The sequence below is a fragment of the Phyllostomus discolor genome, chromosome 1, assembly GCF_004126475.2.
Source record: "Phyllostomus discolor isolate MPI-MPIP mPhyDis1 chromosome 1, mPhyDis1.pri.v3, whole genome shotgun sequence".
NCBI lineage: Eukaryota > Metazoa > Chordata > Mammalia > Chiroptera > Phyllostomidae > Phyllostomus > Phyllostomus discolor.
In genome coordinates, this window is record NC_040903.2 from 4,315,082 (window position 1) to 4,339,451 (window position 24,370).

Sequence of the window (24,370 nt, forward strand, 5' to 3'; positions counted from 1 at the left end):
GCTCTGTGAACTTGAACAGACTCCTTCACGCCCTGGAGTTCCGGAGGTTCGTCTGTACACTGGGAAGAAGGATCGCTCCTCACGGTGACTGTGTAAAAATGTATGTGGAAGGGGCGTATTGATTGTTTAAAACTATAATGCTTTAACTCATTATTATCATCCTTGCTGTTGACATTGGTGCCGGTATTGATTGTGGTTCCCTGGTGAGTTAGAGCTGGGTTCTCCACCTGTGCTGCTTGCTAGAATCATCCGGGAAGATTTATCTGATAAACGCTGGGTTGGTTTGCGTGGACTGCTGTAACAGAGAACCACAAATCGAGGGGCCAAAACTACACAAGTTTATGTTCTCACAGGGTCGGAGGCTGGAAGTTTGAGATCAAGGTGCCGGCGGGTTCTTTCTTCTAAAACCCCTTTTCCTCGGCTGACAGATGGTCACCTCCCTCTTGGTCTTTGCATGGCTGTCCCTCTGGACATCTGTGTCCGTATCACCCCTTAAGTAAGGACACCAGTCCCGTTGGAGTCGGGCCCCCTCCAATGATCCCATTTGAGCTTCATGACCTCTTCAATGACCTGCCCTCTAAATGTAGTGACATTTTGAGGTGCTGGGGGTTAGGACTTCAACATATGAATTTGGGGGTAGAGAGACACAATTTGGCCCATAACAGATGCTTTCCCCACCCACAGAAATGCTGATATATTTCAAGGCCAAACTCCATTGCATTGAAGAAATTTCCAGAACACTCTTGCTCTGGTTCAAATCAAGTCTGGCCAGTGCAGAATAGTCTAACATCAAATTTCAGGCTCTAACCACTGACTGTGCCTCTGAAATGAATTTAACATGGTATGTCAACTGTAATTGGAAGATAGACAGATTTCTATAAAAGAGGCATTTCCTGAGCCCCCGTGAGCCAGACACACACACACACACACACACACACACACACACACACACTTCAGCCTCCTTCTTGCACTGCCAAGGGAGGCTGCTTGAAACTGATGGAGGGACTCGGGGCCTGTCGCCTGGCCAGCCCTCCCTGTTGGTGATGGGAAACGGTTTGGACAGAATGCCTTCGCGCTGACACAATGAATAATACTGTGCTAGTAGCTTTGACTCATTGTGCAAAGCACTCTTTCTGCTCAGCCAGTGCTCAGCTCGCCTTGGGGCGTGCTGGGCCCTGCCAGCCTGGGTAGGTGAGGGCTGCCTCTCGCTCCCTAACATGCTTGTTAGTTCCCCAGCTGAGGAGCCAGCTGATGGTGTCAGCGCCCTTGCGAGAGCTACCAGCATCCCCTGCGAGACTCAGTTAACTCATCAACACGGTGAGAGAAGGCTTTCTGCATCCTGTAACTCAACGTTGTCATGGAGAACACATGAGACCATGAATCGGAAGGTTCTGGGTCTTCTCCATCCTCCAGCAGTCACATACTCGTGTGGCTCTTAAAATTCAAGTTAATTGGAAATGAAAAACTCAGTTTTTCAGTTGCACCAGGCACGTTGTCAAGGGTCCGATATCCACAGGGGGCAGATGGCCACTGTGTGCTGGGCATTCCCGACGGAGAACCTTCCCACTGTTGCAGAGTTCTGCTGGGCGGGGCCACTCGGGGGCCTTTCCGTACCTTTTCCCCTGAAGGTCACAGCCACTGCACAGGTGAGGCGTGTGAGGAGCAGCGATGCCACATCTAAAGTGGAATAACTGAGACCCAACTCCGGAGCTGCCCAGCTCCACAGCTGGATTCTGGATTCTGTTCCACCAGCTCCTATCCACACGCCACCTCCCATTCTCAGCTGAACGGAGTCTTTCCTTTGTTCATTAGCGTCGACAGTGCTGGAATCCACGAGGCAATGAGTAAGCTTCTGGCTTCTGGGACCTCTGCCAAGGTGGTGGTCCAGGCCACTGGCATGGGCAGGAGGCTGGACGGAAGTTTTTAGAAGAGTTCTCAGAGGTCTCTCTCTGCCTCTCTGTCTCTCTCTGTGCCTGTGACTTTCTGTTCCATACACACACACTCCCCTCACGCGTCATAATTCTCCCCCCATTGCTAACTGCTGGGCCCCCTTAAACAAGCTGCATAAACATCACTCACTTGCACTCCCTTCATGACACGGGAACCCTGTTGCTCGGCTATTAGTTCGTGTCAGGAGACCAGCGACGCTGACTACACGGAGTGTGCTGCAAGCGTGAGCCGCTGCTATTGTTCCTCTTCTCCCGTCCTCACGGCTCTGCCTCTCCCCGGCGCGGCGGGCTGCTGCTCCCCCAAGCACTGTCCTTGTAGCCGGAACTATAAACAGCAACGTGAAACCTACTTACAGGCAGATGAAGAGCAGATGCTCGAAGCCAGCGGGAAGCGCTCGCCTGGGAGCCTGTGATTCGAGCTTCAGAGGCAGACCTTTGCTAGAGCCGAGAGGGGGCTGGGGCAGCCGCCTCCGGAAGCTTGCCCACCCCTTCCACCCCCCCCACCTCTGAGTATGTCAGGGCTGGTTTTCATGTGGAAAATGAAATCAACTAGGAGATCAAAATGTATGGTTTTTGCCTTGGGTGTCTTGAAACTATAGGGGAATAAGACAGTGCTTTCAAGCCTGATTTAGATCCGTAAATAAAGAGGAATTGGCTTCCGAGGCACGGCTGGGAGGGGGGAACCTGGGAGCTTTGCCGGGGGCACGTGGCCGGGCTTGCAGCGGGGCTCCAGAGGCCCCCCTGCAGGTGGGGGACAGACACGGGGACTTGAGCAGTTGCAACGCATTACTGACATCGCAGTGATTGGAGCGGAAGACTGAGGCAGGCACGGACGACCAGATGGGTCCCCACGTTGGGGTCACTGACCGAATCTGGGTCTGCCCCAAGGGCTCAGCGTGGTGTCACCCAGAGTTTCCGTGGACGGAGGGTGAACCGAGTGCAGATGTCATCCTCCCTGCAGGGGGTCCCCACGGCCAAACTCTGCCAAGAGGGTGGAGGATGTGGTGAATGAATGAATTCTGTGGCGTGTATTTGCCACGTTTCCCTCTTCCATCTATCCAGCCATCCGTCTGTCTGTCAATGGACGTTTAGGTTGTCCCCACCTCTTGACTATTGTGACCAGTGCTGTAAGACTTTGGTCATGAAAGGGAGTGGGTAAATAGTAAAAACAAAAACTTTCTCCAAAACACCCTGCCCTGCCCCCCTCCTCTCCTCCCTGGCTCCAGCCTGCGGTGGGTGGTCTCCTCCCTGATGCCAGGCGCCCTGTGCTGTCCTCTGTCATGGCACCTGTTTCCTCTGACAGTGAGCAGTGCTGCCTGGGGACACACTGAGGGGTGGTGGGCAGCATGCTCCCTCACTGTCTCCAGGGTCCAGCTGGTGCCCAGCCTAGAACGGAGAGCTCACTAAGTGCCTGCAGATGAGTACCGTGCCTCCAGGGGCCCTTGAGCTCCGGTGTTCTAAGACTCTGCGTGCCTCTCGAAACACCAATTCCCCTCCTTTCTGAGGGTGAGAACCCTGCCAATCAGCATGGTCAAGTGCAAGTGCCACAAGTATTTCAGTCGGATGTAACTGAGTTCATATTTAACAGTCTAACTTTGGAGACGATAATCCTTGTTTAATCCTCAGGATGATCCTCTCACAGAATGGTTGTGCCAGGGACATACTGGGTGACTTAAAAGTGGCACACTCGCCCCGGCCGGGTGGCTGAGTTGGTTGGCGTGCCGTCCTGTACACCACGAAGGTGGTGGGTTCGATCTCCGGTCAGGGCGTGTATAGGGATCAACAGATCAATGCCTCTCTCTCGCCCTTCCTTTCTCTCTAAAATCAATAAACATATCCTCGGGTGAGGAATAAAAATAATAAGATAAAATGGCACACCTGCGGACACCCTCCCACGCACAGCCCCCTCCACCCATTACAGTTCCATCCATAGATATCCATTTCGAAACTTTCCAATTCTGATTGCATTGCTGCTAACCTCGATGCTCCCTTAAAGTAAAACACAGCCCAGAGAGCATTAGAGGTTGAACTCGGCAAGGTTCAGGCGTATTTTTATAACCAGAGAGCGCTGTCTCCGTGCACCGGCGTGTCTGCCTGGGAAACAGACCCCAGACTTGAGGTGCAACGTGACATGTCCCCACGATGGGTTTTCGGGACACGCCGTCAGCTGTATGGCAGATGTGTCCAAACGAGTCATTTTGCCAAGACGTTCTTGCCTGACAGTGAACCTGGGCGATGGGAGGCAGAGCGGGGCAGGCGGAAGCCGAGTGCTTCTGGGGGGGGAGCGTGACTCCCGTCCGCCCTCCGATGGCCAAGCCTGGGAGGGTCCCCCCCCCACCGCCCCCCACCCCCCGAGCCATGCTGGCGATGGAGGAAGGCTGCCTCCTCCCCCCGCTTCTTCCTGTTTCGCGTATGTAAAACTCTGAGTAATTTCACGGGCAAATGAGACTCCCTGTGACTCACAGGAGCCCAAACAGCCAACAGGCAAACCATTATTTCTATTTATTGCCTCCTAGGATCAGCTCGATGGAGATGCGTGTAGAGGAACTGGGTAAACCCCAGCATTGCTTTTAGGGCCGTGAGTTTGGCAACAGGAAGAAATTGCTGCACTGAAGTTCTTGTTGTCAACAGTACACCGAAGCGCCTGTCCCCCGGGGCAGCCTTCCCGGACCTTTCTCCCTGTCCCCGGGCAGATTTTTCTACGTTATTTTTGTTCCTATCGCTGAACGTTACTGATGCCAGCATTTCTCAGGTGGGCTTGTCACCTGTGCCCCTCGCAGGCTTGCCACAGAGCGTCTGAACTTTGGGCGGGGGCTGACTGAGTCTTACTCCCTCGGCACCTGCCGGGTGGGTCCGGGTTCCGTGTGATGCACAGGAGGCTTGGCTCACCCTCGGCTGCCCCTGAATTTACCACAGAAAACTTCCCGCCCAACACGAGATCATTCCTTTTCTCAACAATTTCTCCCTGTGACTCTTTGGTGAAGGCGGAAACTCAGCAACTGCAGTTACAGTCTCAGGTTTGCGGGAAATCCTCCCCAGTCCTCCATTTCCTTCTCCTATTCTGTTACGTTATGGAAGGCCTCTGAGCTGGTGGATTATGAATTGGACATTTTTTAGGGCTGGGGAATCTCTGGACAACCGTCTCCTTTGTAACTTGAGTGTTATTAACAGACACTCTTTGTTTTTCTTTTGTTTGTTGTTATTAATTCCAGTGAGAAAGAAGAGGAGGAGGAAGAGGAGGAGCAGGAGGGGGAGGGGGAGGAGCAAGAGGAGGAGATGGCAGTTTAAGACAGGACCTTTCAGAAGCTGGAAGGCCACGTAGTTCACGGTGGGACCCCTAGCAAAGGCCGTACTAAAGTCACCTACAATACACAGGTGAGACTCTCGTCAGCAGCACAGGGAGAGACGTGCTCTGTCAAGCACCTGCTATGTCCTAGGTGAGGTCTTTCCTGTCGACCCCACTAATTCTGAAAGGTAGTTACCATAATCACCATGTACAGAGCAGGCGGTTCACGGTAAAAAGGGATTTCATGTATGCACTCGGCCGACTCACTTGAGACACGTTCTAGATGCCGGCAACACAGGTGAGGTGGATGAGCACAGACCCCTTAGCTGCCCCAAAGCCCATAGGTACACCCGCTGTGTGCCTCAGAAGGATGGCACGATCAGGTTCCAAATGGGTACCTGGGGCTCCAGATCCTAAGTCGGTGCTCATCTTGCTACATCTGTCGTACCGAACCCACTTATTCTGCAGGGACCCCTCTCTGGGGTTCTGCACCTCACTCGCTTCTCACCTTGCTCCCGATCTTCTCGGCAATCCATCTCATCGTACCAATTACCATGCAATGAGATGTTACATCCTTTCAGTCTTGCTAAACAGATAAAGACTGCCTGCATTTTATCTCAAGGGACATCCTGGCACCACCATCTTGTGAGACACCTCTGCTTTACCAATGAGGACACTGGGCAATTTATCAAATGTTACGAAATGCTGGAGCTCTTGCTGTCTTAGGTGTCCAAGGTCAAAGAGCTCACCATCACGAGGTACCCGATGCCAGGCATGTCCCATGTACTTTACATACATTATAGCGTATAACTCTTACCTAGCAAGTGATGGAGCAGAAAGGGAACTGAGGTTGATTTCCAGGCTTTGTTTCCCTTCATATGGTCTCTCTTTGCAGCAGCCCCTGTCCTCTCTCTTTCCGATCGAACAGTGCTGCCACTTCGAGCACCTGGCACATGAACGGTGGTGGAGAAAATGGTTGCTATCACCTTTCTTTCTTAGCTAAGGAGTCCAGGACTCACGGAGTGAAGGCTTTGCCTGGGTTCAAGGAGCCTGTGAGTGGCGGGCAGAGGGTGAGGCCCTAGGCTTCCTGGGCCTGCGTCTGCCTCTGTCCCCGTGTTCTGGCCTCCGGGGCCCTGGCTCCACAGCTTGGGAAGACAAAGCAGCTCGGAATCAGCACTCGCCTTCCCGAAGAGTTCAGACATCTCACGAGTCACGTCTCCTTTAAGACCTTCCACACCGCAGGCTCAGGGAAGTATGCCTCCTTGAGGTCGGAGGTATAATGTTCATCCCTCGAACAAGATAGGGCTGGTCGTTCTGGGAGCACGGGGCCCGTGACCTTCCCTGGGCCACGAAGAGGAGCCTGTTTTTCAGAGCTCACTGACCCTTTGCACACTAGGAGGGAATTGCCCTTCCACGGACGATGGAAAATGCCTATTTGTCTTCAACAGCCAGGGGCACCGGCAGCGAGGAACTGCTTCTAAGCCCTCAGGTAAACCTTCTGTGCCTCTCACCTACGTCTCTCCGCCTCCCACCTGTAACTCCTGCCGGGACAGACGTACGAGCCCTTGCTCCCACGCTTCTGTGATTCCCTGTGTGTCCCGTCAGCACTGAGCGTGTCTCATTGCTTAGAATCTCCTTGCTTACTGGGGCATTGGTCTACTGGCTCCACTGGGCTATTAAGTCCGGGCCCCGGCAGCCAGCACAGGGCCTTCTTCTCGGGAAGTGAATGGATGAGTGGATGCACAAATGTATACACTTAAATAGAGTTGAATTGAATTAACATATAGATGAAAGAGATAATAAAGGATTGAATTGACTAAAATTTTAATTTAGACACTGCTAACTGGGCCTATTTCAGTGACTGCATTGTAAGTAGACAGACAATTGGATATATCTACAGATGTATATTATAGCTTGGATATACCTGTATTTGTTTATATCAACATTGTATACCTACATAAAGTTAGAAATCACCCTGATCCCACATGCAGAGATCGCTGCTGAAACTTTAGTGTATACCCTTCTAGAACTTTTTATACCTAACATGGTACAGCGATCTTTAATATGAATTGCATTTGGGCTTCCTTCATTCTCTACTTTCAACTTTGTACGGAGGAATGCCTCTCTATTTTACCATCAGAGAAAACAAAATGAAAAAAGAACTTATTTCTTATACTAAAAAAGGGTAGTTAGTACCCTTTTAAAGGTTTTCTCTTGAACTGAGATAATAATGGCCGAGAATAGCTGAAACCTGTGAAGGATCACTATGCTAAAGACGGTGTTCTGAGCACTACATGCTATTAAGCCATGTAGTGGTCCGGGCAACTTGGTGAGATTAGCGTTATTATTTTCTACGCTGCATAGGTGAAGAGACTGAGGCACTCCTAAGTTCTACCACCTGAGGGCACACAGCCGTTATACTGCCAAAGGTGACTTGACCGATGAGGAGGAAGGAGAGGGCTACAGAGGTGTTTCTTACACGCATCATCTCGTTTATGGCCCCTTGACATTCCACAAGGTGGGGTTTTGTTTTTCCCTGCAGATCTGAGACACTGCGGCACAGAGACGGTTAGTCACTCAGTCTTTTTTTAATCGCAATACCTGGCATAACCCAGATCGGGGCCCAAACTCCACGATCATTCCGTAACCGCACATGAAGCTGTTGGTGTATTTTACGTTTATTTATTGATGTGTTCATTTGTCCGCTCACTCATGCATGGAAGGATTAATTGGCGGCACATACGTGGACCTATTAATATTACCGGGGGCACGTGGCAAGTGGTAATAGCTTTGCACAGACTGCTGACTCATACTGTTTTTTCAGGCTAATGTATAGGCTAGCCCGTGAACCCTTTATCTCTGAAGATTAAATCTAATAAGATAATGTAAGTGAATATGAAGAGCACACAGTCCGGTGTGCGGTAAGAGCTTCACTCATGTTCGTGGAATGAGCGTTGGCAAAACCTCGATGAGTCACCCTGAGCAGAGAGCACACGGGTCCTGGGGACATGTTACTTTCCTTAATGTCAAAATAAGAACATCTTTCATGAAACTGACACCCGGGAAACATTTTTTATCCTATTTTTAATTCAAATCTTTTCAAAATATAACACAAAAATTAAATTCCATAGAGAGAATGTCTTTTATTTCTTGCAGCTAAATGCACTCCATACCCTGGCTGAAACTTCTGCAGACAATAGTTTTAAAATATCAACTTATTTTGCCATCCATTGCTGGCCAAAGTAAGGAGTGCTCAGAGAGAGCCTAAGATTTAAATAAAGGTGAGAACGCAGAGACGACAGTAGGCCACTGAGGTCGGCTCTCTCCTTGGTGGCACTGGTAACATAGGGGAAAACGGTCTTTGCTTTTTTTGCCTTATAGAACATGGTGGTGGACTTGCAGACAGGGCTCAAATATTCTAAAGTCCGGAGTCTAGTAGGGATGCGGCCCTTGGACAAAACTGGGCTGGAAGTGCTCTGTTCTCAAGGTGAGTGAGCTAGAGTCAGCCTGCCCTCCCCACTCTCCAACACCGAGAACAATTTTTTTGTCTGAGAATTTATAAATAGGCATGGGTTTTTAAATCCTAGATCACCTAAAAACCTTCAACTGGAGAATTTGGAGTAAATGAATCTAGTTTTTCATTCTAGCCCCTGATGAGAGCAAACTCGATCCTGTCTGGGGGGGATCACTTTCAACCCAGGCCACAAAGAATTCCTCAGGGTGATTTCTGAGAAAAATGCCCAGACCGACAGCATCAGAACACCATCAGGATAACAAAGCACCAACGTCAGAGACGGGAGAAACAACAGACAACAGAATCAGCTGCTCTGTCTTCAGGTGTTAAATTTATCCAAGTAGACAAACCAAGGGCGTACATTATGTTTAAATTGGAAAACGGGCATTAAGATAGGAATTTTTCAGAAAACACTGAAACAGAGAATCAGGGTGTTCAGCGCAGAATAAGTAAGAAGAAACCCATACGCTGGCACAACGCAATGAAACTGCAGAAAACCAAAGGCAAAGAGAAGATGGCGAAAACACTCAGAGGAAAAAGAAATATTACCTTCAGAAGAATGGCAGGTAGATTGGTGACTGATTTTTCAACAACAGTGGTCAGTAAGAGTGTAGAAAAATAGCTTTACGGTTCAGAGAGAAAATAACTCTCAACCTAAGTGTAAAATAAAGGACTCTTTCTGGCACTTAAAACTGTTTTCTTCCAATAGGCCTCAACCATAGAGAAAATTCCAAACTGTGTTCTTTATGCTGAAAGGAAGTGATCTTTAATAGGTTGGAGATATAAAAAGAAAAGATGATTGAAGATTGTGTTGAATATTTTGGTAAATATTTAAGAACATTGACTGTTTAAAGCAAAAATAATAAAGCTTTAAGGGTTTAACAAATAGCACAGAATCAAAATATTTGCAGGAGCATATAAATTGGGAGTGGTGATCAGAAAAAAAAGGGTTAAATGTCCCTGTATTGTTCTAAAAGAGGTAAATAACATTAGATATCGATCATTTGTTTAAAAGCTACCTAAGGAAATCACAAAGATGGCATTAGAAGGCATCACTGATAAACTCACAGCGATCTAGTGAGATCAGAAAAAAATATGCAAACGTGTGCATCAAACTAAAAGAAGAAAAACAGGTCAGGAGAATGAAACCAAAAAAGGATGGGCAAATAGCACAAAATAAATTGTGGAGATAAATTTAAATATTTCAGTACTTATAGTAATTTTAAATGGAGTCAGTTCTTTAATTCAAAGACCATTTTACTGAACTGGACGATTCACAATCCAGCTTTCCGCCTTTTCCAAGAGACACACCTGAAACATAAAGACAGAAAAGCTGGCACCTAACATGAGGTAGGATGCACCATTAAATCACTCACTCAGAGAAAGCTGGCTTGACTGTATGCTCTTAGGCAAAAGCATGTTTCTTAAGAAGGTTACTGTGTAATGACAAAAGAATTAGGTCACCTGGAAGTGCAATAATTGGAAAATTCTAGGTTCCTAATAACCAATGTATCTGCAATAACTATTAGGAACAAGATAAAATCACCATCATATGAAATATTTTTAACTGATAAGATAAAAATACAAAAGATCTGTTAGGATAAAGAAGATGGAAATAACATAATTAACAAAATGATCCTTACGGATTCTTAAAACACTGCATGCAGTAATGGTGGGATATACCTTTCAAGCACACATGGGACATTGCAAAAAAGCATGCCTGATACTTGAATATAAAGCAAGTTCTCAAAAATTTCACAAAATAATATCATGTAGACTATTTTCTATGGCTGCCATTCAGTTAGATTATAAATCAGTGACAAAACAGTAATTAAAATATAAATTTTTGGAAATTATGTCATGAGTCAAAAAATAAATAACGGGAATAAAAATATTTACACATAAAGAATAATATAGAAATATATAACTGAGATATTTATAACAGAAAAGGGGAAAAGCTAAAAATTACCGAAGCATCTAACCATAGATCAGTGAGATAAGATAATGTCAAGAACACAGACAGAAGGAAATAATGAAGATAAAAGCAAAAGTTCCTGAACTGCAACATGAAATTGTAGCAGAGAGGACTAATAACACCTATAACCTTTGGCAAGCTTGATCAAGAATAAAAGGGAAGGTACCAACAGGCAAAGTTAGAAATTAAAAAAAAGGAGACATAACTAGAGGCACAACAGAGGTTAAAATAATAAGAGAATATTGGTGAATAAGCAAATACTTAGAAAAAATATACAACAAAAATTGCTCAGGAAGGGGTAGTAAAACGGAACATCTTTCTGTAACCAACAATAATGTTGGATCAATAATTGAAAATCTCCCCCTGAGGAAATACCAGTCCAAGGCAGCGTTATTGGTAAAGGAACAAACTATTCCCCATCACACAACTGCTTGTTGAGAGTGGAAAACTGGGAAATGCTCTCTCACTCATTTGATGAGGCCAGCACATTCCTGATGCCAACATTGAGCCAGGAGAGCAGGAGAAAAAAAATTGCAGTTCACTAATATTCCTTAATGATTCATTGTACCAATATAGTAACAATGAATATGTCACGACCAAGTTGTATCTATTGGAGAAATGCAAATTTTGTTTAGCATCAGAAAACGTGTTGATATATATCATTGGACACGGACAGCAGTGCGGTGATTGCAGAGGGTGGCGGGGAGAGGGTCTAAGGGGACTAAATACTGATGGAAAAAATACAATAAACATGCATAAAAAGATGATCAAGAAATGTTAAGAGAAATTTGAATGTGGACTTAATATTAAATAATAAATATTCAAGAATTATTGTTTATTAAAAAACCCATTGATATGTCATTGCATTAACAGACAGGGAAGGAAAATGTATATATAACCATCTCAATAAATATAGAGAAAATATGGATTATATTTAGTGCATATTGGTCATATGAAAGAGGATCTTGGTAACCTAGCGTCTTCACCCTGATATTCAAAGCCAACCAAAGTCAGAGAACAAGCCTCATGCTTTGTGCCGAGACACCAAAACCAGCCCCTTTGAGATAAGGAGCTAGGCCGCTTGCTATCACTACCTTAATTCATCCATGTTTTGGGGACATTAACCAGTGCCAGGGGGCAAGAAAAAAAGTACAGAAAATGGAAAGGAGGAAAGAAAATTCAATTATTTACAGATGACATTCTTACCTGCATAGCAAACCCAAAGTATAAACTGACAAATCATCAGAACTAATAAAACTTTTAGCGGGTCTGCTGCACACATCATGTATGAAAACATATACAGCCACAGCAAACATGAAAAAATAAAATTTTGATATCTTAACATATACAATGTCTTTAAAATAGGTAAAGTGCCCCAAAACAAATCTCTCAAAGTATGACAGGTTCCAGGCCTTCAGGAAGGAAGTGATAAAACATTATGGGATTATGTTGAAGTTTTCCCTCTGTCTCTCTTGCATATTTTCAGGAACTAGAAAATGCAATATCAAAAAGATGCCAATTCTGTACAAAGTTGTGACCATAGATCCAAAGTCATTCCAATAAAATCCCCCAAAAGTGGTATGTTGTGTATATCAACAAGCTGATCCTAACATTTACATTAAAGAATAAACATTTAAAAGCCAATTCATTCAGTGGATTGAGCGTGGGCTGTGAACCAAAGTGTCGCAGGTTTGATTCCCAGTCAGGGTACATGCCTGGGTTGCAGGTCATGACCCCTAGCAACCGCACATTGATGTTTCTCTCTCTCTTTCTCCCTCCCTTCCCTCTCTAAAAATACATAAATAAAAAATCTTAAAAAAAAGAAACTTGCATTAAAAAAAAGCCAATTCATTGATGAAGTGCGAGCTGGGGGATGTAAACTTCCAGATATCAAGATTTATTCTTTACACTAATTAGGTTGCGTGTGATTAACATGGGCTAGACATTGCGAGCCTGCCTCAGAATGGAAAGCCCAGAAATGAGCCTCCTGGGTAGGAAAACTCGGTTTATAACCGAGCTGACCCTGCAGATCTGTGTAGAAGGGGTAGGCTTTTTGATATATGACACTGAGTAAATTGTTTATCTGCATTAAAAAAAATTGATCCTCCCTACTTCATAGCAATACACAAATTAATCAACTCCAGGCTGATTAAAGGACTACGAGTCAAAGGCAAATTTTATGATGTCTGGAATTCAATATAGGAAGCTATCTTAACAATCTCAGGGCGAGAAGGAACATTTCTTTCTACAATACACAAAATCAACAAATCATAAAGAAAAGTTGGATACGCCCGGCAGCCTCAGAATTATGATCACCCAAGAAAACATCAAAAGAGAATGAAAACCCGAGTCACAGACTGAGAAAAGTGTACGGAATAAATAAATACCTCACGTAAATCACTGCGAAAAAGACACAAAACCTGACAGAAAAGTGGGCAAAAGGTATCGACGAGCACTGCGTTCAGATGAAAAAAGTATAATGGCCAATAAAACCCCGAAAAGATGCTTACACGCACCCATAGTCAGGGTTACGTCACTGGAAACCACCCACCAGCTGGGTAAGAATGCAGACTGACAGGGCGGAGGGTTGGCGAGGTCGAGAAGCCACGGGGTCACTTACACGCACCATGGATGCGTGAAGGGGCTTGTGGCCCTGGAAACTGAGATGCCACCTAGCAACGTCGAAGGTGTGCACACTCCGTGCCCCAGAAATATCAGTCTTGAGCATGTACCCACATATACGGATGCTCTTGAGTACGTGCTCCGAGACACAAGCTAGAAAGTTCTTAGCACAGATGCAAGCAAAACCTGGAAGGCAGCCTAAATGTCTATTGACCGGACAGTGGAGAGGTAGACTGTCTTAGAGGCACGCACGGAAGTAGCAGCTCCCCGTGCCACTGAAGGGGTTATGGCTGTCCCCAACACCACGGGCTGTCCCTGCACGGACTGCAGGACGATGATCGCTGACGCGGGGCGGGCATGGTTATCATTCCTGCTTGCAGACGAGGGCACAGGCACCTTGGCAACGTGCAGGTGTCCCAGCCCGTACCTGGCGGAACCCGTCGTCCACACCCAGGCTGCCTGGGCACAGAATCTACCCCTGCAGCACGGTTCTCTTGGCCTGAAGTTCTAAACCGAGCAAAACCAAACAAATTATTTTTAGCGATATGAACGTATGTGGTAAAGTAAAAAGGACAAGCGAGTGAACGACAAACACACGATTTGGCACACATGTCCCTTTTGGGGGGAGACCTGAGGGGTTGTGCCCACAGACAGGACAGGTGAGAACTTCAGCACTAACTTGGTCATTCTTAAAACCTGAACTGTCTTGTTGTTCTTTACGCCTTATGCATATTTTATGAGGACTCTTTAGTTTCTAATCAGTATTTATAGCAACTGAAGGAAACAAAGGGAGAAAAGAAAACATTGCCGAAGATGGCAGAGAAAGACTTCCTGTTTTTTTTTTTGTTTTTTTTTTTTCATAAGGTTTCTTGGGTCTTCGCTGATAGAATCCCGAGACAACGCCACAGAGGCTGACCTCGGTGTGGGATTCGGGGAAATTTTGTTCAGACAAACAATGGCAACACACGCCGCCAACTGCCAACTGCACCCGATCCAAAAGGCAGCAAGCATTACAGGGCAGCACGAGCCGCCCTTGACACTGGATTGGAAACGTGGCCACCCAATTCAGGCCTTCCTCCGCCTTCTGACTACGGATCGCAGCTCCTTCTCTTCCCTCGCCATGACTTGGGAGATTTGGGCGATTAAATTCCACCAGCCATCAGCAGTTGTCAAGGAAAGATGTTTTCAATGACTTAGAGTCAGTGTTAAAGCAACACAATTCAAGTTATCAGTCAATTTGGTGCTGCCCTTCCCATGAGTCCTGACAGTCTTTCTAGCTGCGGCGACTCCTTGAGGATGTCTGTTCCTGCTCTCTCCCTGTTTGGTCCTGGGGAACATGTCACCATTCCCCAGGCTCAGCTCGGCTCAGCTGTCACCTCCCCTGCGAAGCTGTCTTTTTTAACACCCCCATGCCCTTCCCCAAGATTTGTCCCCAGGGGAGAATCAGCACTCACTCCTCTGGGTCCCCTTAGCTCGCTGCTCACCCTTGGAACAAGGGAGCCCTGATTGGCCCCCTGCTTGCCCACTTTCAGTTCTTTCTTTGTGGTCATTCTCTTCTACGACCAGTGATCTTTAAGGTGGGATATCAAGTCACAGGGGCCTCTAACTTGTACCCTGATTCCCTGATGGCAAAGGCCCTGTATTGGCTTTCGTCATCTCTGGCTGAATGACACCCTACTCCAAGGCACCCATGTGGGAACAGCCGTTTATATTGATCTCTCCTGGTTCTCAGCTGGACAGGCCCCTGCAAGGTTCTCCCGTGCTATCGAGTTCCAATGGTTGTCTCCACGCTGGACCGGGATGGATGCCCAGATGGCTCCTGACCCGCCTGTCTGGCACCCGGCGCCCCTCAGCCTCCTTGTCTCCCCACTAGGGGAAAGCGCCCCCGGGCTTCTCCACGTGCCTTGGGCTTCTCACAGCATGGCCGCCACAGCATAAGATGGGTGGAAACTGGCTTCCAAAGGCAGGATGCAGAGCTGCCTGGCCATCCTAGCCTCTGCCCAGACTTGGCACAGCATCCCTTCTGTTGTGTTCCACTGGTCAAGTTCATGGAGGTGGAGAAATAGATTCTCCTCCGAATGGGGGATGTCCAGGTCGCACGGCACTGAGCGTGGGGGTGGGGGGTATTAGAGGGTGTGTTCTGCTGCAACACCCGTGCAGAGCTACCTGGGTGCTGGACACGGAGCTACAGCCACTGCTCTCGTCCTCACTGCATCTTCCCAGGCACTCTCTGGGATCATTGCTATCATTATTTCCATTTTATAGGGCTGGAGGATGGAGCCCAGAGAAGCTAAATAAGTGCCTAAGGTGTCACAGCTGGTAAGCGGCCAAACTGTGATTCTCATTAGATCACCCCGAGCTCACAGCCTTCACCGCTGAGTGCTTGGCCTCCTGGCCAGGGGAGCTGAATAAACATTCGTCTTTAATACCTCCTTTCTTGGGTTAACTAGCACAGTTCTTTTTGAGCTCTTGAAATATGTATCTTAAAAAAAAACCCCTCCCCCCAAATAATGGAGAAGAATGGAAGGCTGGGATGGAGAACTGTACAGGGGAGGCCGTGAGTTTGCTGCTTCGTGTTTGGCTTGGGACCACATCTCCTTGGCTCCTGTTTGTAACCTGGTGTCCTGCAGCGGGAACTCTGCAATGCCAGGCAGATAGGCCTCCAGGAAATTTCTTGTTCTCTTCCCAATGGCTACGTTGTCCATGACTTCCTGACTTTGGTCCCAAGTTACGTCCATCCAAAACTTTGGGCATCTTTTCACCTTTTGGTCTCAGATGTATTTGGACTCGACCAAAGGTTTTCCTGACATCAACGCTTCTCTCTCCCTATATCCTATTGTGGGGGACAGTGGGTACACGGGAGGCAGAATGGCCTCTGTGGAGTCCCCAACCATACACGTCAGACCTCACTTCCAGTTTCTCTGCACATTGGCATCACCAAATATTATGCCATCCTCATGAACTGGCATTGTGGGTTGGCTTCTCCAAACGCCGCTCTGGCTTGTAACAAAGACTCCCTGGGGTGCTTGGTTTTACCTCTTACCAGGTAGTAAAACACAGCATCTTAGCATTTGGGCACGATCGTATTGATAGGACTTGTCAGGTTATTTCAGGAGTCGTGTTGTGCACCGCAGTAGTGGGAGGACTTAAAATAGGAGATGCCTAAATGACGGGAGGCTGCATGGCTAGAGAAGTGACTTGGGTAACATGGGAAACACTTATGATGTATTAAAGTCCGAAGACAAGATAGGATGTACAGTGTACAAGAAATTCTAAGAGGAAATACCTCATAATGCTGACTGCTTTTCAGTGCTTTAATTAGTGGTAGTTGTTCATTGTATATTTTTTCTGTGTTTTCAATTTCTACAATGAATTACATGTACGGTAACAAACTCAGATGCTAAAGGAAGTCACGGTCTTCCTTATTCTTTGTGACACTGTGGAAGGCCGTAATTATGAAAAGTCCGTCCTGGTGGACAGTGAGCAGGAGATGAGGTTTGCAGTGGGAAGCTTCCCACGGAGCAGGTGAGTGAAGTCAGCTGGGGGTGCCCCCAGCGGGCAGTTCTGCTGCGGAGAGAGAAGGAGGCCTATTTTAACATTGCCCCCTCCCTCACGGCCCCCCCACCCCCCCCGCCTGAGTTCCCGGGTCTGAGCATCCCGCTGCTGTGGCAGAGTTGCCCCGGCCACGTCTGCAGCCCTGCCAACGCTCGCCCTGTGTCTCGGCCATGTTCTCTCTCAGCTTGTGGCTTTTTAATGACCAGCCAGCCATGAAGCTGACTCCTAGCAGTGAGACTCTGATAGCACCCGAGGACAGGCCTGCTTGGACTCACTCAGAGCTGGTTCGTAATGACTTCTGGGTAACTTGGGAGGCAGCCACACGGACGGCTCTGCCGGGAGCGAGCCTCTGATCTCAGGATGCCAAAATCCGCGCTTCGCGCTTCCCCAAGATTCCACGGTGTTTATACTTTTTAATTGCTGCAAATCTAACTGAAGTCACACTCCCTGAGTCCAGGGCAGCGGTGGCTCACACGTATCACGCAGGAAAATAACGACCCAAGTTTACGGGGAGTCTGGTCATACAGACGTATTGAAGGCAGTGTTTACCGGGCATCTCCTGTGTGCCACACGTTGAGCTGGGCCCTTCTGAGGAGGGCTGGTGCCCGCCCCACCCAGCGACCGAGTGGATTTGGTCATGCACGGCTTCGAAGAGGAACCAGGCCTCGCGTGAGCAGAACAGCCATCCAGTCTGGGCATGCCTCTCCCGTGAGGAGTGCACTCGGATGGTGTTCTTAGTCATTGTGAAGCAGTCCAGCATGGGGCCAGACCATGGCTTTGGGAGTCAGAGGGACGGGGCTCTGAATGCGGGGCAGTGTCATCCCAAGGCGGAGGGGGGGGGTGTCTCCTGGGGTGACATGGGAAGGGACTGTGAGCACCGAGCAGGGAGACAGTGTGGCACCCATTCCCAGGCCGAGTGCCTGGCCTGGAGACGACCTTGTTGTTTCTCCTCTTCCATTCTCATAACTACACACTGACTTCGAGTGCGAAAGTGTTGCAGGGAAGCCTCGTTATGTTTTGCTTAGCACAATGCGTGGGGTCCGTGGGTAGCACGGGCTGGAAGCCGAGAGGGGAACTTACACGTTCCCAACCCCCTGCCTCGGAAGGCCGTGCGCCCTCGGTCAGGGTTTTCAAGGAGGGTCTCAGCCCTGCCTGCCACACCTGTTGCTCAGAGGGTCCCCACCACGCGGGGAAGCACGAACTCCATGTGGCTGAAGCTCTCCCAGCTCCCCACTTCCATTTTACCATGTTTCCTTCACCGTCAAAACTCGTTCTGAAACAACCAAACATGAAAGACAAGTTCCCTGATGCAAGCAAAGAAATACTGGGTTGTCATGGACACTTTGATGGAACCTGTGCTCCTAGGTGACGATAGGCCATCGCAGTGTGATCGTGCTGCACGGGACCCGTAGCAGGGCCCGCGGGCGCCCTGGTGACAGAGCGTCTTCCACTGCCGTGAGGGTAGAGAGTATTAAGTTTAATCTCGGCGATAAAACTGCCTCATAAAACTTTATAGGTCACAACTGCATCGACCAACACCAAGGTCAAGATAAAATAAACCACCGGATGAAAGGCAGGGCTGCCATTCTTTACCCAAATTCCACAGGGCCAGGGATCCGGGGTTCCTAACACACATTCTGGGTGTTAGAAGAGGAATATTGTGCACGTATGGAATACCATGTGGTCTGGAGCAATGCCTGGTCACCAAACACGCCAACATTTCTGCGGTGAAGCGTGTGGGCACTCACACTACGTGGATAAATAAAGAGCATACACAACTTCGCCTCATTACGGGTCCAGTTTTGCTGCACATTAGTTACAAAAAGCTTTCAGTATGTTGAAGCCTTTTGACGTTAGAATTATGGATATGGGATCATGAACCTTCTTTAAGGACTAGCCTTCAAACCCCGGGGAGTTTGAAGGAGATTTAATAATATGGGGGGATGCTCATGATATAAAAGAGTATTATTGGATGAGTGACTGGAAACAGTAGGGGTTTTAAAAGTCCCGAAATTTAAAACTATTACGCAAAGACAGAGAAAAGTGACTTTAAAACCTGTGTGGTTTCCTGTTAGACCTTTCCGGCGCATTTCTCAGGGGACGCCTTGGGGGCGCTTGCTCCGCCCCGGGGCCCCAGTCAGGAGGCAGCCCGGGGTGTGCAGGGCACCCGCTTCCTGGACAGGCCCAGCAGCGGGCTCTTCCAGAACCCTCAGAACTGCAGCGCCACGGTTCTTACCGGGTCTGTCCCGAGTGATGGACAGAGGCCGGAGACCAAGCCCCGCCCCCTCACCCAGCCCTGGGGGTTAATGGGGCCGCACGCAGCTCCATCTGCCTGCTCCCGCACCCGCTGCACCCGAGGAGCGAGCGGAGCGAGGCTCCCGGGAGTCCAGGGGATCTTCAGGGTCATGTGAAAGGGCCTGATAATTGCAGAGGCCATTTAGCACCGATGACAGCGGACTCCTTAGCTTTTGGGGAGCTTTCTCGTCTCTTTACAGAATGCTTAACAGACTGGCTTCACATTACCGCTCATGCTCTTGGAAGCCGGGGCTGGATCTCATGCCTCTTTATAACGGAGGAGCCGAGTTCAGTGCCGACACAGCCCTGGTGCTGGGGCTGCTGCCTCCTTGTCGCGCTGGACTCCGCCCCTGTGCCCAGGGCCCCCCTGTGAGACTCAGGCATTGCGTGGGTGCCCTGTGCTGCCCCTCCGTCTCCCTCTGGGCCTGGGATCCCCTCCCCCAGGCAGCAGGCAGCCCCCCCCCTCCCCCACGCGCCCCTGGCCAGATCCTGCTGTCCAGAGGGAGGGCGGAGCAACCTCTCCAGCACCCAGAGGGTTAGGGAGGCAACATCCAAACATCCTCCAGCCCTAAAGTGACGGGGCGGGGCTGACCCCAGGTCAGCGGACTCGGGAACTCCTGTTCCGTCACGCATGCGCACGCGCCCTCTGCTTCCCCTCTCCCGCCGAGGCGAGTAACAGAGCTGTCCTTCCAGCCGGCATAATAAGGCAAATCAATAGATAAGTAGATTGGATTTAAAATAAAATCAGGACACCGGTTTTTCTCAACCGAAAGGTCTTTTCATTGTAAATATTTCTCACCACGTGGAGGTCTGCTTATACGTGTTACTGTATTCATGGCCATCAGGAACGGATGGATGTTCGGCCGGATTGCATACGCACCTGGAAATCCTAAACCGACCACGCCACCGCTCTGAGGGTCCCCAGGGAGGAAGCCGATTCCAGGTCCTCTGCTGGGGGAACCCGTGTGCAAACCTCTCCTCTTTTGGTTCTGCCTTCCCACGGGGTGGGGGCGAAGCGACAGAGGATGTCTCTGGTGGCCCTGGTCCCTGCCCCCCCTGCGCATACCCGAGCCAGGCAACCAGTGCCCTGTGCACAAAAACCACGCCGTGACTGGAAAAGGTGTTCTCTGAACCCTGATGCAAACACCCTCAACCCTGCCTGTCAGGCTCGGCCTTGACACTGGACAGGACCTTCCCATGGGCCGGGGGATGATGCCCTGGCATCATTCCTTAGTTCGCATTCCGGGGCAGGGCAGGGCGAGGTTCGGGCTCACAGCCACACAGCAGAGGTACTTACTGCTTGTTCATCGCTCTTGACACTGGGCACATGAGAGGGGTCTTCGGCTCAGCCTGTGGAGACAACAGCAGACCTGTTAGTGGGCCTCACACATCACGTTTTAATCCTGGCAAACAGGCTACTGTTGCTTCTCGTTAAAACGGGATACAGGTGTCGGCTCGGAGGAGACGACAGGACGCGCATCAATCCAGGTTGGTAATTGGTTTATTTCCGGAGCCGGGTGGGGCCGGGGACGTCTGCCCTGACAGGCTGTCCTCTTTCTGTCAGCAGTCATCCCGTCTGCCCCGGGGAGCGGGGAGCCGGGAGCGGAGTGGGCGCGCCCTGGGCCTGGCGGTCCCTGGCGTGCGATCGCGCGCGCCCCCCCTGGGCACCCCGGGCACGTTTGCCTCGCTGCGGCTGCTCTGCTCTGGGGCATCCGCGGGCGTGTGGGAGAAGGAATGCTTTGCCTTCTACAGTGTAACTTTGCCATGAAATATTTATTGGCAGTTACATGTATATACTGGTTCCCATAGGATGCAGCATTTTACTTGGGGCTTGTAGTCACCCACACAGGGGAGGTCGTTAGCCCCGTTTCCCGAGTGTTGGTTCATCCGCCGCAGAGACCCTGGGAGTAGTTGGCAGGGGCGTTGTTACATCAACGATCCTATTTTATCGACACAGAGACCCTGGGAGGTATAACGGATATTGCCACCTGTGTCAGTTGGGGTTCAGGCCAACCACAGGTGACACCCCCAAATTAGATAATTTGAGAAGTGTAATGAGCCCATGTAAAAGGTGCGGACAGGGTGAAGGGAACCCCAAAGGACAGTGAAGGGCCTCGTGGTGCTGCTACCACGCCCGGGCCTGGAGGGGTGCGTGCAGCTGGTGGGACCCAGAGACAGACAGGCTGGTGGGGAGAGGGCGGTGGCTTCAGCTGTGGGACCCGCAGGGGAGGAGCTGCGGTGGGCAGTGGGCGGGACAAAAATCCCCCTTCACGCTGCCCCTGTCCTGAATCTCCTGCTGCGGTCCCGTGTTAGCTAAACTCAACAGGCAGCCAGGGGTAGGAAGCCATGGACGTGGTTTCTACCCGTCAGCCTCCTGGGCTCCCAGCTGAGGGCAGGGGGGTACAGAGAGGACCTCGCAGTCAAAGAGAAGGAAGCCCATGGAGGTTGAACTACGCACCCAAGAACAAGCCACCTGCAACAGAAACCCAGATTCACCGGATTCAGAAACTCCATTTCTTAGCCGGTCACCGTATCGCACCCCACTGAGCTTCAGGCATTTCCAGTCTATTCTGCCATCCGTCTCTCCATGCGTCCATGCACCCAGATGCTGCCTACTGGACACTCGCTCTGTGCAAATGTCGTGCCCAATAAAACGCAGTCCCTGCCCTTACGGCACTCCCGGAACTCAGTGTAACACAGTCTCTGCATCCCTCCGCGGCGGCTGCACTCAAGCTCCTTTGTAGAAACCGATCTGTATAAAACAAGACAAAATGAACCCCAGCTCTGCCTCGGGGAGCCAGGGGAGTCTTTCCGGAGGAAATAGCACTTGAGTTGGTTCTTGCAGAGTAAGTCTGTGTCTTTTAGGCTTAGAGTTCGGGAAGGAGACTGGACAAATGGAGCAAACACCACGTGCAAAGGTGTGAAGGTGTTTGAAAGCACAGTGTGCCTGAGGGGCCGTGCACGGCTTGGTGGGACCACGGAGGACAGCAGCTTGGGAGTCGGCGGGGAAGGGAAAGGAATTTGGGAAGGTCCACTGGATTCCCCTTGTCAAAGGCCATGCATGCCGAGGGGTGGGGTTTGGACTTGAACCATGTGACCTTGGACCAGGAATGGCAGGAGAGTTATTAAGGAGCTAGGACTAAGCTCCAGGTCCTCAGACATGCTGCACATTCCCACAAGGTCACATCCTCTGTCGTGTGCCCCTAGGTCGGTGAATGACGCAGGAAAAGGGGAGGCAGCTGTGGGGTTCTCGGGGTGGCGTGTGCAGCATCCAGTTCACGGCCTCCTTGGGAGGGTTGGGAAGCTGTCCCTCTGTGGTGGTGGAGAGGAGGACCGGAGCCTCAGTCAATACACCACGAACAAGGCTTGTCAAATCCTGGAGGCGTTCCGTACTGAAAGTTGAGGGGCTCTGTTCAATGCCGCTGCTGTCACCAAGTAGCTGTGTGACTTCATGGGGACGCTTGGTCTCCCCTCATTTATAAAGGACAGCACCCATCTTTCTTTTGCGGTGTTAAGTGTGAAATAAGCTGACACACATGGAAATGTCTTACAAACTGTAAAGTGGTATGGAAATAGGGGTATATAACTCCGTGTACGACAAAGTGAAGTTCCCAGCTTCAACACCAGTCCCGGCACATTCGGGTGTCTAGGGTTACTGACGGGGGTCTCTGGATATCGATGTTTAGAGGGGTTACATTACTGGATTATGGGGACATGGGACAAATTTGCATTTCCCTTCCTCACTTTGGGAGCCTCCATCACTTACGTGTCCCACAGTCCCTCCCTTCCTTCGACAGCGCTAAGCGGTGGCGTGGAAGCAGCTTCCGTTGGGGTGAAAGTAAGTCTGTGCCCACAGAGGGCCCCCCTATGCTTGGCTCTCGGCCAGCTCTTGTGTCCAGAGTTAAGGCACCACAAGGGGCAGCAGGGTCCCCTCGAAGGCTGGCTGCCTTGGGTCAGAGGCCTGGGGAGGTGGCCGGGCAGGCGCTTTCTGGCCCTGTCCCCGCCACCCAGGGTGTACCCAGCCGCCGGGTGGCCTTGTACGAGGCATCCAAATGCCCTGGGCCTCGGTTTTTCATCTGGAAAATGAGCTAGTTGGTCCCAATAGGTCTCTTCCAGCTGAAAGATTCCATAGGAAGCTTCCATTTAAGAAAACCACAATCTATTCATATTTGGTGACAAAAATGGTCTTAAAAAGTTGGAAATGTGTTGTTTCTTTTTATCGTTTTCTCTAATTTCCTTACAGAGTGCAAATGCCGAAGCTTGCCAAGCACTGGCACACAGGATGGGGGGTGGGGGTGGGGAGTGGGAGGGGGTGGATGGGGGTGGGGGTGTGGGGGGTGTGGTTGGAGGGGGTCTCTAACTGAAACCTTTGTGAATCCTTTGATCTGGAACATGAGTGCTTAAGCAGCTTGTAGCTTGAAATGTTAATAAAAGTTATAAAACGAATTTTACCCATAGCTTGTGAGAGATGGGAGCAATCCATTATACAAAAAGAATTTTAAAATGTCCTCTGGAGAGCCCAAAGTTCTCTGGCATCTGAAACACAGAGTTGGGGGGCAGGTCTGAGGGACCCACGTCAGAGAGTGAGTCGGCCCAGCGGTGTCGCGGGTGTGACAGAATGCGTGACACTGCCCAAGCCCACAGCCCTCTGCTCAGCGCCGAATGTCTAAGACTCTCCTGAGAGCTCCGTGGTCCCCCTTATCTGACCTCCGCCCTTTGGCAGAGGACGCGGTGGGGAGGAGGTGTGCCGAGTCAGACAGAGTTCCGCGTCCGTAGGTGTTACGCAGGTAACATGCTGCAGGACAGGTGAGGCCCTTCCCTTCCTGCGAGTGCTCTTTCCCCAGAGGATGGAAGGGACGTTGAATGCCCGTGACGCGTCCCCTGGCCCCTGCCACAGCAACCTCATAGGATCCCTTCTGTCATTCTTTCTTTCTACAAAAGCAAACCGACGTGACATCGCCTGTGGAATAAGCCGGTACTGCAAACCACGGGCCCGGACACGCTTCTGTATGTGTTTGGGCAGCTCTCTACCTGCCCCGAGCCTTGCTTTGCTTATCTGCACAATGGGGGCAATGCAACAGCTACCTGCGGGCCTCTCCTGAGGATGGTGTGAGCACCTACGTTATCTGAGACCCAGAGGAATAGTGATTGACATGGACTCGACCTTTAAGGCT

At 49.8% G+C, this 24,370-nt stretch overlaps 1 protein-coding gene across 1 annotated transcript in view; it reads right to left on the reverse strand.

Annotated features, from left to right (window-relative positions):
* Positions 1–24,370, reverse strand: part of CLNK (cytokine dependent hematopoietic cell linker) — a 147,090-nt gene that overhangs the window by 100,856 nt on the left and 21,864 nt on the right. The window contains exon 2 of the mRNA XM_036018786.1: positions 20,494–20,546. Within this exon, the coding sequence (XP_035874679.1) occupies positions 20,494–20,546 (53 nt within the window). The remainder of the gene's footprint in view (positions 1–20,493; positions 20,547–24,370) is intronic.